This window comes from Penaeus monodon, unplaced genomic scaffold (assembly GCF_015228065.2).
Source record: "Penaeus monodon isolate SGIC_2016 unplaced genomic scaffold, NSTDA_Pmon_1 PmonScaffold_295, whole genome shotgun sequence".
In the NCBI taxonomy this organism is placed as follows: domain Eukaryota; kingdom Metazoa; phylum Arthropoda; class Malacostraca; order Decapoda; family Penaeidae; genus Penaeus; species Penaeus monodon.
Window position 1 is genome coordinate 45,001 of NW_023657625.1, and position 18,638 is coordinate 63,638.

Sequence of the window (18,638 nt, forward strand, 5' to 3'; positions counted from 1 at the left end):
CTTATGCTACAAACTTAGAGAAAAACTCTAATTCGACTGTAGGTGATTTCTTAAGGAAAATGACCAAGAAGTACTGACCGGGTCACTTTTACGTTTTTAAGCATAAATGAATTATGCACTCTACAGTGTCTGATATGGATACAAAAGACAACACAAAATTAGTTTTCTTTATTATACAAATACATATATATAACACGTATTTTTTTTTTTTTTTTTTTAGGAAAAACGAAAGAACTAATCTTTATCGGAATAGAGAGTTAAGGCAAGGAATAAAGGCTTGGAGGAGAGGAAACACGACTGACGCCAAGTGTCCGCTGTCGCCACCGCTCACGAGACCGCCGTGATAGCACTGCTTCCGATCCTCCACCTCCTACGAAACCACCATTTGCTCCACTTCCTCTAAATCCACCAATTCCTCCACTTCCTCCGATCCACCGACCCCTCCACTTTCTCCAAATCCACCGATTTCTTCACTTCCTCCGAATCCAACGATTCCTCCGTTACCTCCAAATCCACTGATTCCTATATTTCCAAATCCACCGATTCCTCCACTACCTCCGAATCCTCCCCCAGCGCCTCCGGCACCGCCTCCGACCACTTGACCACCACCTTGGGAAGCTGCGTTCAGGGCAGTCTGGAGATCAACGCCGCTGGAAGAACCGGGTTCTCGCCGTCACCGTAGTTCACGAAGTAAACTTCAGGTTCGCTCGCTGCGGAGCTGGAGTTCGATCACTTCCTGTTGCTGTGGCGACTCTTTGTTAAGGACGTACACGACATGTTCTTGTCTAGAGGAGGTATGACAATAGGATCTGGTCCTTGTCCTTGTTCTGGTGCTCGGATGAACACGATGTTCGTCTCAACAGTTGGCTCAGGAATATAAGGTGGGGGACCATGGGACACGGGTGCAGGTGGCGCGTCATACAAGTAAACTTTGCGGTTGACGCGTGGAATGACGCATCTGCCGTCAACATGCAGCACCTTCCGGGCCCGCATCCCCCTGTTCCAAAACCTGAGCCTGAACTTCCTGTTCCAAAACCTGAGCCTGAAGCTCCTGCTCCGAAACCTAAGCCTGAACCTCTTATTCCAAAGCTTAGTCCTGTAGGCGTATCCAGGTGATAGCCTTGGGAGCCGCTGATGATACCACGACCGTAGCGACTATTACCTGCGTTAAAAAAAATATTAATAGTTAGTTAATTAATTAAATATATATAGGTATATATATATATATTATATAAATATATATTATATATATATATATATATATATATATATATCATGCTTCTCGTGCTCAAATACATATCCATTCCGAGATAAAAAACAAATCTTAAATCAAAAATACAAATGTCGATAAATTCCATATATATTAGATAAACCATTCTTACCAACAGCTTCATGGTGAAATAATATTTTCGTTATCCAAGTGACGGTTTATATACACACGCAAATTCCTTTCGCTCTTGCATTCTAATATTCTGCAGACCCAGAACTTGCTCCTCAAACCGCCCTACCCTGCTCGATATGCCGATTTCCCCTCTGCGGATCAGATTCTCCTTTGGTTCCACGCGTTCAGTTAGTATTTTTACTTCGGATAGAAAGCCGATCATCGCATTCGACTGTGGATTTACAAATTATTTCATATATGCACAGTTTATATATATATATATATATATATATATATATATATATATATATATATATGTATATATATACCCTATATATACCCATGTATATATGTATATGTATATATATACCCTGAGGACAGATCTAACCATTATTTATAAAAGAAAAAATTGAGTGGCGAAGGATGGTGGAGAGGTCCACGGCTGCTCAAACATGAGCATACCGTTATTGATATATATATATATATATATATATATAATATATATATATATATATATTATATATATATATATATATATATGCCATGCTTCTCATCGTATTCGAATCAGTGTGGATTTACAAATTATTTCATATATGCACAGTTTATTATATATATATATATATATATATATATATATATATATATAGTATATATTATATATATATATATATATATATATATTATATGCATTAGTCACATATATAAACAAATATCTGTACGAGTTTGTAAACACACACACACACACACATATATATGTATATATATCATATATAAAAACAAGATAAATATATGTATATGCATATATATAAATGTATATATTTATACATATATATACACATGTATATGTATACATATATATAATTATTTTATTCATATTTATGTCTATATATATACTTGTGTGTATTTATTTACTTATGCACACCATATTTACAAACGCACACGCACACATACACACATACATATGTCTATATTTTCATGCATAAAAATATATAATGTTTATTATATGATTATAGACATAGCGTAGATATATATGTATACATACACACATGTGTATACACTTACACACACACAAACTCGCACACGCGCACACACACACATATATATATGCATATATGTGTGTGTGTACATATATATACATATTATATATGTATACAAGTATATATACATATATTTACATATTATGTATGTATATAAATGTTTATGTATATATATATATATATATATATATATATATATATATTATATATATATATATATATATATAATATATGCAAGGACACACGCAACACATGAGCGGAAGCACAGCCACATTGTGTGAATTAATTTAACGCATCATTTCGAACTCCTCAGACGAAGCAAATAACCAAAATTCCTCCATCCACTTCGGTAATTTGCTTCATCTGAAGAGAAACTCTTTGTGAGATGGAGTTCAATTTCTTTCACGCTGAGGCTATATTTTCTTTCATCTTTGACTACACGGCGATGTGTTTATGCTCATATATAAATACATTTATGTGTGTGTGTGTGTGTGTGTGTAATTTTGTGTATGTGCATACATACTCATTCACATATACTTACTGACCTTAATTAACCCTTCGTTATCCTTTGGATTGTAATCCATGATACCTTGATTTACTTACAGCATCAAAAAATATTACCGCCTAAAATCTATGCTGTAATAATGTTTCAGTAATATTGTCCCGGAGGGAGTCCCGTTCAGGTGGAAATGCTGAACGAAAATCTTACCACCCGGACCGTCTGATTCCTAAACAAATCTCATCACTCGTCCTTTTTAACACACATGAAAATAATAAATAGATAAATAAATAAATAAAAGTTGATCGTACCCTTTTTTCGGTAGTATTTAATTTGAAATTTGAAATGGTCGCTTCTAGGAAGGACTTTTAAACCCAAAACGTTTTTCTTTTAAATAATAGAATGTGCAATGGTGGTTTATTTTCTGCGTGTTATTTTCACGAAGCTCATTTAGAGTCCTTTTATGGAATGTTAAACTCACTGAGACCTACGTTAAAATTGCCTTGATAACATTTGTTTTATGACGACCTTCACCTTCACTGTAATTTGGACCTCCTTTTTTGTAATCCTATGGTAAAATTTTTATGAAAGAAAAATGTACTTGCTGGTCCAATTCGACAATTTTTAGGTTACTTCTCATGAAGAAGAGCAAGAAGTAATTACCAGGTCTCTTTACTATGCAAATATAAGTTAACTTTGCATGCTACAGTGTGTACTATGGATATACAAGACAACACATAATTTTTTCTTTATGATACAAAAACAAATTTAACACCTATATCTTGGAAAGAACAAAAAGTATATATATATATATATATATATATATATATAAAATTATATATTAATATATATATATATATAATATATATATATATATAAAATTAAGGTACGGAGTAAAGACTTGACAGAGACGAAACGCCACTGGATCCTCCACTAAATCCTCCGACGACGACTAATTGTCCGCTGTCGCCACTGCTCACGAGACCGCCGTTTGATAGCACTGCTTCCAAATCCACTTCCTCCGAATCCACCGATTCCCCCACTTCCTCCGAATCCACCGATTCCTCCACTTCCTCCGAATCCACCCAAATTTCCCCCACTTCCCCTTAATCCACTGCTTGCTCCACTTCCTCCTAATCTACCGATTCCTCCACTTCCCCCGAATCCACCGATTCCTACGTTATCTTCGAATCCACCGATTCCTCCATTTCCGAATCCACCGATTCCTCCACTTTCGAATTTCCCCCGATTCCTCCACTTCCGAATCCACCGATTCCCCCACTTCCGAAACCACCGTTTCCTCCACTACCTCCGAATCCTCCCCCAGCGCCTCCGGCACCGCCTCCGACCACTTTACCACCACCCTTTGGGGAAACTGCGTTCAGGCAGTCTGGAGATCAACGCCGCTGGGAAAGAAAACCGGGTCTCGCCGTCACCGTAGTTCACGAAATAAACTTTCAGGTTCGCTCGCTGGCGGAGCTGGGAGTTCGATCACTTCCTGTTGCTGTGGTGACTCTTTGTTAAGGACGTACACAACATGTTCTTGTCTCGGAGGAGGTATGACAATAGGATCTGGTCCTTGTCCTTGTTCTGGTGCTCGGATGAACACGATGTTTGTCTCAACGGTTGGCTCAGGTATGTAGGGTGGGGGACCATGGGACACGGGCGCTGGTGGCGCGTCATACAAGTAAACTTTGCGGTTGACGCGTGGAGTGACGCATCTGCCGTCAACATGCAGCACCCTTCCGGGCCCGCATCCTCCTGAGCTAAAAGATGAGGCTAAACTCCTCTTCCAGATCCTAAGCTTAAAACTCCTGCTCCAAAACCTGAGCCCGAAGCTCCTGCTCCAAAACCTGAGCCTGAAGCTCCTGCTCCAAAACCTGAGCCTGAACCCCCTGTTCCAAAACCTGATCCTGAACCTCTTATTCCAAAGCTTCGTCCTGAAGGCTTATCCAGGTGATAGCCTGGGGAGCCGCTGATGACAAGACCACGAACGTGGCGACTATTACCTGCGATATATAAAAATGATAAAAATTAGTTAATTAAATATATATACATTTATATATATATATATATATATATATATATATATATATATATATATATATATATTATATATCCATTCCGAGAACAAATCTTAAATTAAAAATACAAATGTCAATCATTCCATATATATTTGATAAGCCATTCTTACCAACAGCTTCATGATGAAATAATGTTTTCGTTATCCCAAGTGACGGTATATATACACATGCAAATTCCTTTCGCTCTTGCATTCTAATATTCTGCAGACCCAGAACTTGCTCCTCAAACCGCCCTACCCTGCTCGATCTGCCGATTTGCCCTCTGCGGATCAGATTCATCCTTTGGTTTCCACGCGTTCAGTTTATTTCGGATAGAAAGCCGATTATCGCATTCGAATCAGTGTGAATTTGCAAATTATTTCGTATATGCACAGTTTATTTATATATATATATATATATATATATATATATATATATATATATATATATATATATATATATATATATGATTTTATATGCATTAGTCACATATATAAACAAATATATGTATGAGTTTGTAAATACACACACACACACACACAAACACCACACACACACACACACACCCACACACACACACACACACACACACACATATATATATATATATATATATATATATATATATATGTTGTGTGTGTGTGTGTTGTGTGTGTGTGTGTGTGTGTGCGTGTGTGTGTGTATCATATATAAAAAACAAGATAAATACATGTATATGCATATATATAAATGTATATATTTATAAATATATATACACATGTATATGTATACATATATATAATTATTTTATCCATATTTATGTCTATATATACATATATATATACTTGTGTGTATTTATTTACATATCCACACATATTTACACACGCACACGCACACACACATACACATGTCTATATTTTCATATATATATATATATATATATATATATATATATATATATATATTTTTTTTTTTTTTTTTTTTTTTTTTTTCTTTTCTTTTTTTTTTTATGCGTTTGTGTATATGTATATGTTTATATGGCCGCGGTGGCCGAGTGGTTAGAGCATCGGACTCAAGACTGTCACGACGGCAATCTGAGTTCGAGGGTTCGAATCACCGGCCGGCGCGTTGTTCCCTTGGGCAAGGAACTTCACCTCGATTGCCTACCTAGCCACTAGGTGGCCAAGCCAACCCAAGTCAGTGCTGGTCCCGAGCCCGGATGAATAGAGAGAATGATTACATAAAAAAGGTAACACCGGCACTCTCCGTGGAAAGGAACTGGGGACCCTACCACGTACTCACTGCAAGAGCATCACATCATGAAAATTACAATTAAGTATCATGTTGTGACCACGGCGGCTCAAACATGAACCTACCGTAAATAAAAAAAAATATATATATGTTTATAGACATAGCATAGATATATATGTATATATGTTTATAGACATAGTGTAGATATATATGTATATATACATACACATATTATACACTTACACATATATATATGTATATATATATATATATATATATATATATATATATATATATATATATATATATATATATATATATATATATATAAGGACACACGCGCACAGGAGGGGAACCCAGCCATATTGTGTAAATTAATTTAACGCAACAGTTCGAATTCCCCAGATGAAGCAAATAACCGAAATTCCTCCATCCACTTAGGTAATTTGCTTCGTCTGAAGAGAAACTCTTGGTGAGATGGATTTCAATTTCTTTCATGTTGAGGCTGTATTTCCTTTCATCTTTGACTACACGGTGATGTGTTTATGCTCATATACATACATACACACACACACACACACACACACACACACACACACACATATATATATATATATATATACATATACATATATATATATATATATATATATACATTATATTTATATATATATATATATATATATATATATATATATATATATTATATTTATATATATATGCGTGTGTGTGTTTAATTTGTGTATGTGCACATATACTCATTCATATATACTAACTGACCTTTATTAACCCCTCAGTTATCCTTTGGATTGTAATCCATGATAACTTGTTTACCTACAGCATCAGAAAATACTACCGCCTTAGATCTATACTGTAATGATGATTCAGTACTATTGATGCCGAGAGGGCGTCCCGTTCAGGTGGAAATGCTTAAAGAAAATCTTACCACCCGAATGTCTGATTCCTGAACATGAGAAAAGAAAAATTTCATCACTCGTTCAGTTTAACACATATGAAAAAAAATAAATAAGTAAAACTGATCAATAGCCTTTTTTGGCAGTATTTAATTTGCAACTGAAATGGTCGCTTCTAGGAAGCACATATAACCAAACTCTTTTCATTTCTTAATAGAATGTGCAATGGTGGTTTATTTAAGACTGACTGTTTTCTGCATGTTTTTTTTTTCACGAAGCTCACTTAGTGCCCTTTTATGGAACGTTAAACTTACTGAGACGTACGTTACACTTAATGGCATTTGTTTTATTACAACCTTCACCTTCATTGTAATCTGGACATCCTTTTCTTGTAATCTTAAGGTACAATCTTTATGTACAAAAAAAAAGTAATTGCTGGTACAATTCGACAATTTTTAGGTTATTTCTTCATGAAGAAGAGCAAGAAATTCTTACCAGGCCTCTTTACTATGCAAAAATAAGCTAACTTTGCATACTACAGTGTGTACTATGGATATACAAGACAACACATAATTGTTTTTCTTTTATTATACAAATACAAATTTAACACAAGTATCTTACAAAGAACAGAAAGTTTGTTTTCTTATATATAAAAAGTTAAGGTACGGAGTAAAGACTTGGCAGAGAGGAAACGCCACTGGATCCTCCACTAAATCCTCCTCCTCTGACGACTACTTGTTCGCTGTCGCCACCGCTCACGAAACCGCCGTTGATAGCACTGCTTCCAAATCCACTTCTTCCGAATCCACCGATTCCTCCACTTCCTCCGAATCCACCGATTCCTTCACTTCCTCCGAATCCACCAATTCCTCCACTTCCTCCGAATCCACCGCTTGATCCACTTAATCCGAATCCATCGATTCCTCCACTTTCTCCGAATCCACCGCTTCCACCACTTCCGAATCCACTGATTCCTCCACTTCCGAATCCACCGATTCCTCCACTTCCTAATCCACCGATTCCTCCACTTCCTCCAAAACCTCCCCCAGCGCCTCCGGCACCGCCTCCGACCACTTGACCACCACCTTGGGAAGCTGCGTTCAGGGCAGTCTGGAGATCAACGCCGCTTTGAAGAACCGGGTTCTCGCCGTCACCGTAGTTCACGAAGTAAACTTCAGGTTCGCTCGCTGGCGGAGCTGGGAGTTCGATCACTTCCTGTTGCTGTGGCGACTCTTTGTTAAGGACGTACACGACATGTTCTTGCCTAGGAGGAGGTATGACAATAGGATCTGGTCCTTGTCCTTGTTCTGGTGCTCGGATGAACACGATGTTCGTCTCAACAGTTGGCTCAGGAATATAAGGTGGGGGACCATGGGACACGGGCGCTGGTGGCGCGTCATACAAGTAAACTTTGCGATTGACGCGTGGAGTGACGCATCTGCCGTCAACATGCAGCACCCTTCCGGGCCCACATCCTCCTGAGCTAAAACCTGAGGCTAAACCTCCCCTTCCAGATCCTAAGCTTAAAACTCCTGCTCCAAAACCTGAGCCTAAAGCTCCTGCTCCAAAACCTGAGCCTGAGGCTCCTGCTCCAAAACTTGAGCCTGAAGCTCCTGCTCCAAAACCTGAGCCTGAACCCCCTGTTCCAAAACCTGAGCCTGAACCTCTTATTCCAAAGCTTGGTCCTGAAGGCTTATCCAGGTGATAGCCTTGAGGGGCCGCTGATGACAAGACCACGAACGTGGCGACTATTACCTGCGATAAAAAATAATAATTAGTTAATTAATTAATTAAATATATATACATGTATATATATATGTGTATATATGTATATATATATATATATATATATATATATATATATATATATATATATCATGCTTCTCGTGCTCAAATACACATCCATTCCGAGATAAGAACAATACAAATGTCGATAAATTCCATATATATTAGATAAGCCATTCTTACCAACAGCTTCATGGTGAAATAATGTTTTCGTTATCCAAGTGACGGTTTATATACACACGCAAATTCCTTTCGCTCTTGCATTCTCATATTCTGCAGACCCAGAACTTGCTCCTCAAACCGCCCTACCCTGCTCGATCTGCCGATTTCCCCCCTGGGATCAGATTCATCCTTTGATTTCCACGCGTTCAGTTAGTATTTTTACTTCGGATAGAAAGCCGATTATCGCATTCGAATCAGTGTGAATTTGCAAATTATTTCGTATATGCACAGTTTATATATATAATATATATATATATATATATATATATATATATATATATATATATTTTTTATATGTATGAGTTTTTTGTGTATCATATATAAAAAGATAAATACATGTATATGCATATATATAAATGTATATATTTATACATATATATACGCATGCATATGTATACATATATATAATTATTTTATCCATATTTATGTCTATATATACATATATGTATATATACTTGTAATTTCTTATGCCCACATTTACACACGCACACGCACACCCCAATACACATTTTATATTTTCTAAAAAAATAATATATATTTTTTTTTTCTTTTTTTTTTTTTTTCATGCGTTTGTGATATGTAATGTTTTTGGCCGCGGTGGCCGGTGGTAGCACGGGTCAAGAATGTCCCACGGCAATCTGATTCGGGGGTTTGAATCACCGCCGGGGCGTTGTTCCCTTGGCAAGGAACTTCACCTCGATTGCCTACCTAGCCACTAAGTGGCCAAGCCAACCCAAGTCAGTGCTGGTCCCGAGCCCGGATAAATAGCGAGAATAATTACATAAAAAAAGGTAACACCGGCACTCTCCGTGGAAAGGAACTGGGGACCCTACCACGTACTCACTGCAAGACATCACATCATGAAATTACAATTAAGTATCATGTTGTGACCACGGCGGCTCAAACATGAACCTACCGTAAATAAAAAAATATATATATATGTTTATAGACATAGCATAGATATATATGTATATATGTTTATAGACATAGTGTAGATATATATGTATATATACATACACACATATGTATACACTTACACACACACAAACTCGCACACGTGCACACATATATATGTATATATGTATATATATATATATATATATATATATATATATATATATATATATATATATATATATAAATATAATATATAATATATTATATAATATATATATATGTATATATATATATTATATATATGCAAGGACAACACGCGCACATAGGGGAAGCACAGCCATATTGTGTAAATTAATTTAACGCAACAGTTCGAATTCCCAGATGTAAGCAAATAACCGAAATTCCTCCATCCACTTAGGTATTTGCTTCGTCTGAAAGAAACTCTTGTGAGATGGATTTCAATTTCTTTCATGTTGAGGCTGTATTTCCTTTCATCTTTGACTAAAACGGTAAATGTGTTTTTTTTGGCCAATATACATACATACACACACACCACAAAAACACACAAAACCACACACACAAAACACCACCACACACACACACAAAAAATATATATATTATATTATATATATAAATATATTATATACATTTTATTATATAATATATATATATATAATATATATATATATATATATATCGTGTTTGTTTTTAAATTTTTGTGTATGTGCACAAAATCCCCCATTCATATATACAACTGCCCTTTTTATTAACCCCTCAGTTATCCTTTGGATTGTAATCCATGATAACTTGTTTACCCTACAGCATCAGAAAAATACTACCCCCTTTGATTTATACTGTATGATGTTTCCCGTCCAAATTGGGGTTTCCCGAAGGGCGTCCCTTTAAGGTGGAAATGTTTTAAAAAAATTTTTACCCCCCCGAAGGGTCTATTCCTAAACTTTAAAAAAGGGAAAAAATTTTCCATCACTCTTTCATTTTAAAACACAATGAAAAAAATTTAAAAAATAAACTGAAAATTTAAACCCTTTTTTTGGGAAAGTATTTTTTTTCCAATGAAATGGCCCCGCTTCTAGGAAAACACATATAACCAAAACCTTTTCATTTTTTAAATAGAATTGCAATGGGGGGTTTTTTAAAGACTGACTTTTTTCTGGTGTTTTTTTTTTCACGAACCCCATTTTAGGGGCCCTTTTAGGGAAAATTAAAAACTTCTAAAACCTGCGTTACCCTTAATGGCTTTTTGGTTTTATTACAACTTTCCCCTTTCACTTAATCTGGATTTTCCTTTTTTTTTAATTTTAAAGGTAATGAAAAAAAAAAATGTACTTGCTGGTCCATTTTCGAAAATTTTTTTGGGTTTATTTCTTCATGAAAAAAGCAAAAAATACTTCCCAGTCTCTTTGATTATCCCAAAAATAAGCTAATTTTTGCATAAAACGTGGGGTACAAAGGGGATATACAAGAAAACACATTTTTGGGTTTTTCTTTTATAAATACAAATAAAAAATTTTAACCATTTTATTTTAAAAAAAAACCAAAAAGTTTTTTTTTTTATCAAAAAAAGTTAAGGTAGGGAAATAAGATTGGAAGAGGGGGAAACCGCCACTGGATCCTCCCAAAATCCCCTCCTCTGACAAATACTTTTCGCTGTCGCCCCCGCCCCAAAAACCCGCCGTTGATAGCATTGCTTCCAAACCCCTTCTTCCAAACCCACCGTTTCCTCCACTTCCCCCAAATCCCCGGGATTCCTTCATTTCCCCCTCCAAATCCACCCAATTTCCCCCCCATTTTCCCCCCAATCCACCCCGCTTAAATCCATTTAAAATCCGAATCCATCGTTCCCCCACTTTCTCCAAAATCCACCGGGGTCCACATTTGCGAACCCAACCGCTTCCACCACCCCCGATCCCCCCGGGGAAATTCCTCCACTTCCAAATCCACCTTTCCCTTTCCCTTTCCCAAACCGATTCCTTCATTTTCCTCCGAACCCACCACCCCTCCACTTCCTCCGAACCCACCGCTTGATCCCAAAATCCAAATCCATCGATTCCTCCACCCCCCTCCAAATTTCCACCGCGTCCACCCTTCCGAATCCCCCCGGGTTTCCCAAACCCTTCCAAATCCCCGATTCCTCCCTTCCATCCACCGATTCCTCCATTTCCCGAATTCACCGATTCCTCCATTTTCCCCCAAAAATTTCCCCCCCTTTCCCCCCACTTCCTAATCCACCGATTCCCCCACTTCCCCCAAAACCCCCCCTAAAGCGCCTTTCCGGGCACCGCCCCCCGACCATTTTCCCCACCCCCTTTGGGAAGCGGCTTTCGGGGCAGCTGGAGATAAACCCCCACGGGGAAAAACCCGGGGTTCTCGCCGTCACCGTATTCACGAAAGAAACTTCGGGTTTCCCGGCTCGCTGGGGGAGCTGGGGGGTTCAAATCCTTCCTTTTGCTGTGGGACTCTTTTTTTTAAGGACTTTACACGACATTTTTCTTGCCTAGGAGGAGGAAATGACAATAGGTTTCTGGTCCTTGTCCTTTTTTCTGGTGCTGGGGATAAAACACGAGGTTTGCCCTCAAGGGTTGGCTCGGGAAATAAAAAGGGGGGGCCCCCAGGGGACAGGGGGCCCGCTGGGGGCGCGTCAAAACAAGTAAACTTTGGATTGCCGCGTGGAGTGAGGGCATCTGCCGTCAACTGCAGCACCCTTCCCGGGCCCACACCCCCTGACTAAAACCGGGAGGCTAAACCCCCCCTTTCCAACCCTAATTTTTAAACCCCTGCTCCAAACCTGACCCTTAAAGCCCCGCCTCCAAAACCTGGCCTGAAGCTCCTGCAAAAAAACCCCTGACCCTGAAGCTCCTGTTAAAAACCCTTTACCTTTAACCCCCTTTTTCCAAAAACCTGATCCTAAAACCTTTTTTTCCCAAAAGCTTGGCCCCTAAAAGGCTTATCCAGGTATACCCTTGGGGGGGCCCCCTGATGAAAAGGACCAAAACGTGGCGATTTTACCTGCGTAAAAATAAAATTATTTAAATTTAAATTTAAAATTAAATATAAAATAATTTTTATAATATTTTATATATATATATATATATAAAATATAATATTATATATATATATATATATATATATAAAAATCATCCCTTCTCTTTCTCCATATACATCCATTCCGAATAAAAAAAAATTTAAAAATTTAAAAAATACAAATGCCCGAAAAATTCCCCTTATATTTTAGAAAAAAAGCCTTTTCTTCCCAAACAGCTTCATGATAAAAAATTTTTTTTTGGGGGGGTTACCCAAAGTGACGGTATATATACACATGAAAATTCCTTTCGCTTTTGGCATTCTAATATTCTGAAAGGACCCAAAATTTGCTCCTAAAACCGCCCTACCCTGCTCGATCCTGCCGTTTTTGCCCTCCGGGGATCGGGTTCACCTTTGGTTTCCCCACGCGTTTTTTTTAGAAAATTTTTTACTTGGGTTTGGAAACCCGATTACCCGCATTGGGAATCAGTGGGGACTTACAAATTTTTTTCATTTTTCACAGTTTATATAAAATTATAAAATATTTTAATATATAAATATAAAATATTATATTTTATATATTTTATATATATAAATGTTTTTTATTGCATTTTTTCATATTAAAAAAAAATATAGGTATATTTTTTGTAAATACACCCACAAACACACCCACACATAAAATATAAAATATATATATTAAAATATATATATATAATATAATATAAAATTTTATTAAAACTATCTAAAAACAAGATAAATTTGTAAATGCATATATAAAATGAAATATATTTTCATTATACCATGTATTTTATCCTAATATATTGTTTTAATCCATGTTTATGTCTATAAAAATACAAAATATATTATTTGGGTTGTGTTTTTATTTACTTTTTAAAACACATATTTCCCAACGCCAACGCACACCCCCCACTCCCCCTGTCTTTTTTCTCAAAAATGAAATATTTTCATGCGTTTGTGTATACCCCTTTTAATGTTTATAGGCCGGGGGAACCGAGGGGTTTAAAAGCATCGGACTCGGACTGTCACGCCCGGCAACTGAGTTCGGGGGTTTTCCGAGTCACCCCCGGGCGCTTTTTTTCCCCCTTGGGAAAAAGGAATTTCCCCCTTGTTTTCCCTCCCCTGCCACTGGGGGCCCCCAAACCCAAACCCAAGTAAAGGGGCTGGTCCCAACCCCCGGATAAAATAGAGAGAATGATTCCAAAAAAAGGGTTAACACCGGCACCTTCGGGGAAAGGGGAACGGGGGGAACCCTACCACGTACTCACTCCAAAGCATCAAAACCCTAAAAACTGCATCATGCTGTAAACCAGGGGGCGGCTAAAACATAAACCCTTTCCGAAAATAAAAAAGATAAAATTATTTTATAACATAGCGTAGATATATTTTAAATAGGGTTTTTTAGACATATGTAGATAAAATTAAATTTATACATAAAACACTATGTAAAAACTTACCCACCCACAAACTCGCACACTTTCCACTTTATTTTGTATCATGTATTTTATTAATATATATATATATATATTTTTTTAAAAAAAAAATTTTTTTTTTTAAAAAATTTTTAATTTTATATATATTATAAATATTATAGGGATGGGTGTGTGTACATATAATATATATATTTTAATATATATTTTAATAATAATAATATATACATATTTTATATGTAAAATAAAATATATACATATCCATCAAAATTTTATTTTTTTTAATAAAAATGTATAAAAAAATATATTATTATTTTTAAAATATATATATTATAATATATTATATATATTTAATATGAAATTATAAAAAATCTATTTTGTATATAAAAATATATATATATAAAATAAATATATAATTATATGCAAAAACACACGCGCACATGAGGGGGAAGCACAGCCATACTGTGAAAATTTTAATTTAACGAAACTTTTCGAATTCCCTCAACAAGCAAAAACCGGAAATTTCCCCTCCATCCACTTGGGTAATATGCTTCGTCTGAAAAAAGAAACCTCTTGGTGGAGGGTTTTTAAAATTTTTTTCCCAGGGGGAGGCTGTATTTCTTTCATTTTTTGAGTAAAAAACGGTGATTTGTTTTGCTCATATAAATGCATATATTTTAATATATTTATATTATTATAAAATAAAATTATATTATATATATAATTATATATTAAAATTTTTTATACATGTTTTGGTGTTTTGGGGTTTAAATTTTTGTTGTATGTGCACACTACTCATTTCACATATACTAATGACCTTAAATAATCCCTCATTTTATCCTTTGGATTGGAACCCCTGCCCCCATTGTTTTTTAACTAAAATATCAAAAAAAACTACCGCCTTAGATCTAAAACTGCAGGGGAGGGTTTTTCAATCCTATTGATCCCGGGGGGGTTGCCCCTTTCGGGTGGAAATACTTAAAGAAAATCTTCCCACCCGACCGTCTTTTTCCCCTGAACATGAAAAAAAGAAAATCTCATCACTCTTTCCATTTTAAACACAAAACCGAAAAAAAAAAAGAAAATCTCTGATCAGTAGCCTTTTTTCGGTAGTATTTCCATTTGCAATTGAAATGGTCGCTTCTGGGAAGGACATATAACCAAAACTCTTCATTTTTTAAAATAAAATGTGCAATGTTGGTTTATTTAAGCTGACTTTTTTCCGCATGTTTTTTTTTTTCACGAAGCTCATTTTATGCCCTTTTAGGGAATTTTAAATTACGGGAACCCCTACTTTTTACCTTAATGGCATTTGTTTTATTTTAAAACCTTCCCCTTTCATTGTAATCGGGTTTTTCCCTTTTCTTGTAAAAAAAAAAAAAGAAATTTCCCGGGGAAATTCGACAATTTTTTAAGTTATTTCTTCATGAAAAAAGAGCAAAAAAATCTTCCCGGGCCTTTTTAAAACTAGGGAAAAAGTAACTAACTTTGAATACTACCGGTGTGTACTATGGATATAAAAAGACAACACATTTTTTTTTTTTATGATACAAAAAACAAATTTAAACCATGTTCTTACAAAAAACAGAAAGTTTTTTTTTTTATATATAAAAATTTAAGGTACGAGTAAAGCCCTTTGGAAGAGGGAAACGCCCGGGATCCCCCATAAATCCTCCTCCCCCTTGACACTATTTGTTCGCTGTCGCCACCGCTCACAAAACCCGCCGTTGTAGCACGGTTTTCCAAATCCACTTTTTTCCAATCCACCGATTCCTCCACTTCCCCCGAATCCAAACCGTTTCCCTTCCCCTTCCCCAACCCAAAACCAAAATTCCCCCCACTTCCTCCGAATCCACCGCTTTGCCCAAACTTAATCCGAATCCATCGATTCCTCCCCTTTCCCCGGAATCCACCGCGTCCACCCCTTCCGTTCCCACCGCTTCCCCCAACTTCCGAACCCCCCGGGGATTCCTCCATTTCCCAAAATCCCCCGATTCCTCCACTTCCGAATTCACCAAATTCCTCCCCTTCCAAACCCAAAACCGATTCCTCCACTTCCGAATCCCCCCTTCCCCCCTTCCCTCCAAAACCTCCCTCACGCCCCCGGAAAACCGCCTCCAACCACTTGACCCCCAAAACCCCGGGGGGAAAGCTGCGTTCAGGGCAGTCGGGAAAATAAAGCCGCTGGGGAAAAACCCGGGGTTTCTCGCCGTCCCGAAATTTTCACGAAGTAAATTTCAGGTTCGCTCGTTTTGGCGGAGCTGGGATTTCAAACCCATTTTCCTGTTGCTGTGGTGACTCTTTTTTAAAGGGACGTAACACGACTTTTCTTGCCTAGGGGGAGGTATGAAAAAATAGGATTTTTGGCCCTTTCCTTTTTCCCGGGTTGCTCGGAGGGAACACAAATTTTTTTGTCTAAAAAGGGTTTGGGCTCAGGAATTAAGGGGGGGGACCTTTGGGGAAAAGGGGGCGCGGGTTTGGCGCATCATAAAAGAAAAATTTTTGCGGTTGACCGTGGTTGCGATCTGCCGCCCACATGCAGCACCCTTCCGGGCCCCCATCCCCCTGAGCAAAACCTGAGGCAAAACCTCCTCTTTCCAATCCTAGGCTCAAAACCCCTTTTTTTCCAAAACCCTGGCCTAAAGGGTTTCCTTTTCCAAACCTTAGGCCCAAAAGCCCCTTTTTCCAAAAACCCTGAGCCTAAAACCCCCTGTTCCAAAACCTGAGCCTGAACCTCTTATTCCAAACTTGGTCCTAAAGGCGTACCCCGGTTTTAACCCTTGGGGAGCCGCTGAGGGTAAACCCCAGGGACCTTTGGCGACTATTACCGGGATAAGAGAATTAAAAAAAATTATACCATACTTACGTGCTCAAATACACATTCATCCCGAGATAAGAACAAATCAAAAAATAAAAAATATAATTATCGAAAAATTCCATATATATAAAGATAACCCTTTTCTTACCAACATTTCTGGTAAAATACTTTTTTTTGTCATCCGTGTGAGGGTTTATATATACTTTCAGTTTCCCTTTTCCCCTTACTTTCTAAATTTTCCCTGCAGCCCCGGGAACATGCTCTTAAAAACCCCCCCTTCCCCCCGGCTCGTTTTGCCCGCGGATAAAATTTCATCCTTTCCATGCGTTTTTAGTATTTTTATATTTTTGGGAAAGCGAAAAATATGATATATTTTTAAAGTGTAAATATATTATATAAATATATATATATATATATATATATTATATATAAAATATAAAATTTAAAAGATATATATGAAAGTTTAAAATAATATTTTAGATGCGTTTTGTGTGGGGTGTGTGTGTATTTTGTTTGTGTATGGTGTTGTTGGGGTTGTGGTGTTGTGTGTGTGGGGTGTTTTTGTGGTGTTGTTTGTGCCTAATTATAATTTAATTAAATAGATTTTATTTTTTATGCATACATAGACACACACATATAACCCCAAAAACCACACAACATATATTTTTTTTTTTTTTTATATACCATATATTTTAATGTATTTTTTATAATATTTTTATATTAAAATATATATCTATATTATTATTTTAAAATATATTATATTTGTTTGGGGTGTTGTGTTTTTTAATTGTATTTTTATAATGTATACACACACAACCCCAAAACACACCCAACACACACCACATATATATATATTTTATATATATATTATATATATATTTTAATATATATATATTTTATAAAATACCATTAATGTATATATTTTTATTCCATATATTGTGTATATCCATTTGTATTATTTTTCCCTTTAATGGGGGTTTGTGTTGGGGGGTTTTCATCATCCCATACATATTTACATAATTTTGGGGTCATATATTAAAATGTTTTATATTATATTCATTTATACATGTACGTATTTATTTTTTTTCATGAAAAAATAAAATATATACATATATATATATATATATAATATACAAAATATATATAATATGTATAAAATATATATATAAATATAAAATATATATATAAAATATATTGTTAAAATTATAAAATTATACGTATTTACATATATTTGTACAAAATTGAATATGAATTTACACACACACACACCCACATACACACCCCACACACACACCCCACAAC

The 18,638-nt window shown here is 36.2% G+C and overlaps 1 protein-coding gene across 1 annotated transcript; it reads right to left on the reverse strand.

Annotated features, from left to right (window-relative positions):
- Window positions 1-3,798: 3,798 nt before the first annotated feature.
- On the reverse strand, window positions 3,799-9,104 carry LOC119570504 (pupal cuticle protein 36-like). The gene is made up of 5 exons (XM_037918212.1): window positions 9,093-9,104; window positions 8,696-8,879; window positions 8,069-8,614; window positions 4,212-4,268; window positions 3,799-3,857 (listed from the first exon to the last, which is right to left on the reverse strand). Exons 1-5 carry the CDS (start codon window positions 9,102-9,104, stop codon window positions 3,799-3,801), a joined length of 858 nt encoding a protein of 285 aa, XP_037774140.1.
- Between the last annotated feature and the right edge of the window lie 9,534 nt (window positions 9,105-18,638).

What these genes read in the sequence shown, in the direction of transcription:
- LOC119570504 (XM_037918212.1), bottom strand. An exon ending in AGCAGGAGCCTCAGGCTCAG is followed by an intron (nt 8,615 to 8,695) that starts GTTTTGGAGCAG and finishes GTTTAGCCTCAG; the next exon opens with GTTTTAGCTCAGGAGGATGT. An exon ending in CGGAGGTAGTGGAGGAAACG is followed by an intron (nt 3,858 to 4,211) that starts GTGGTTTCGGAA and finishes TCGTCGTCGGAG; the next exon opens with GATTTAGTGGAGGATCCAGT.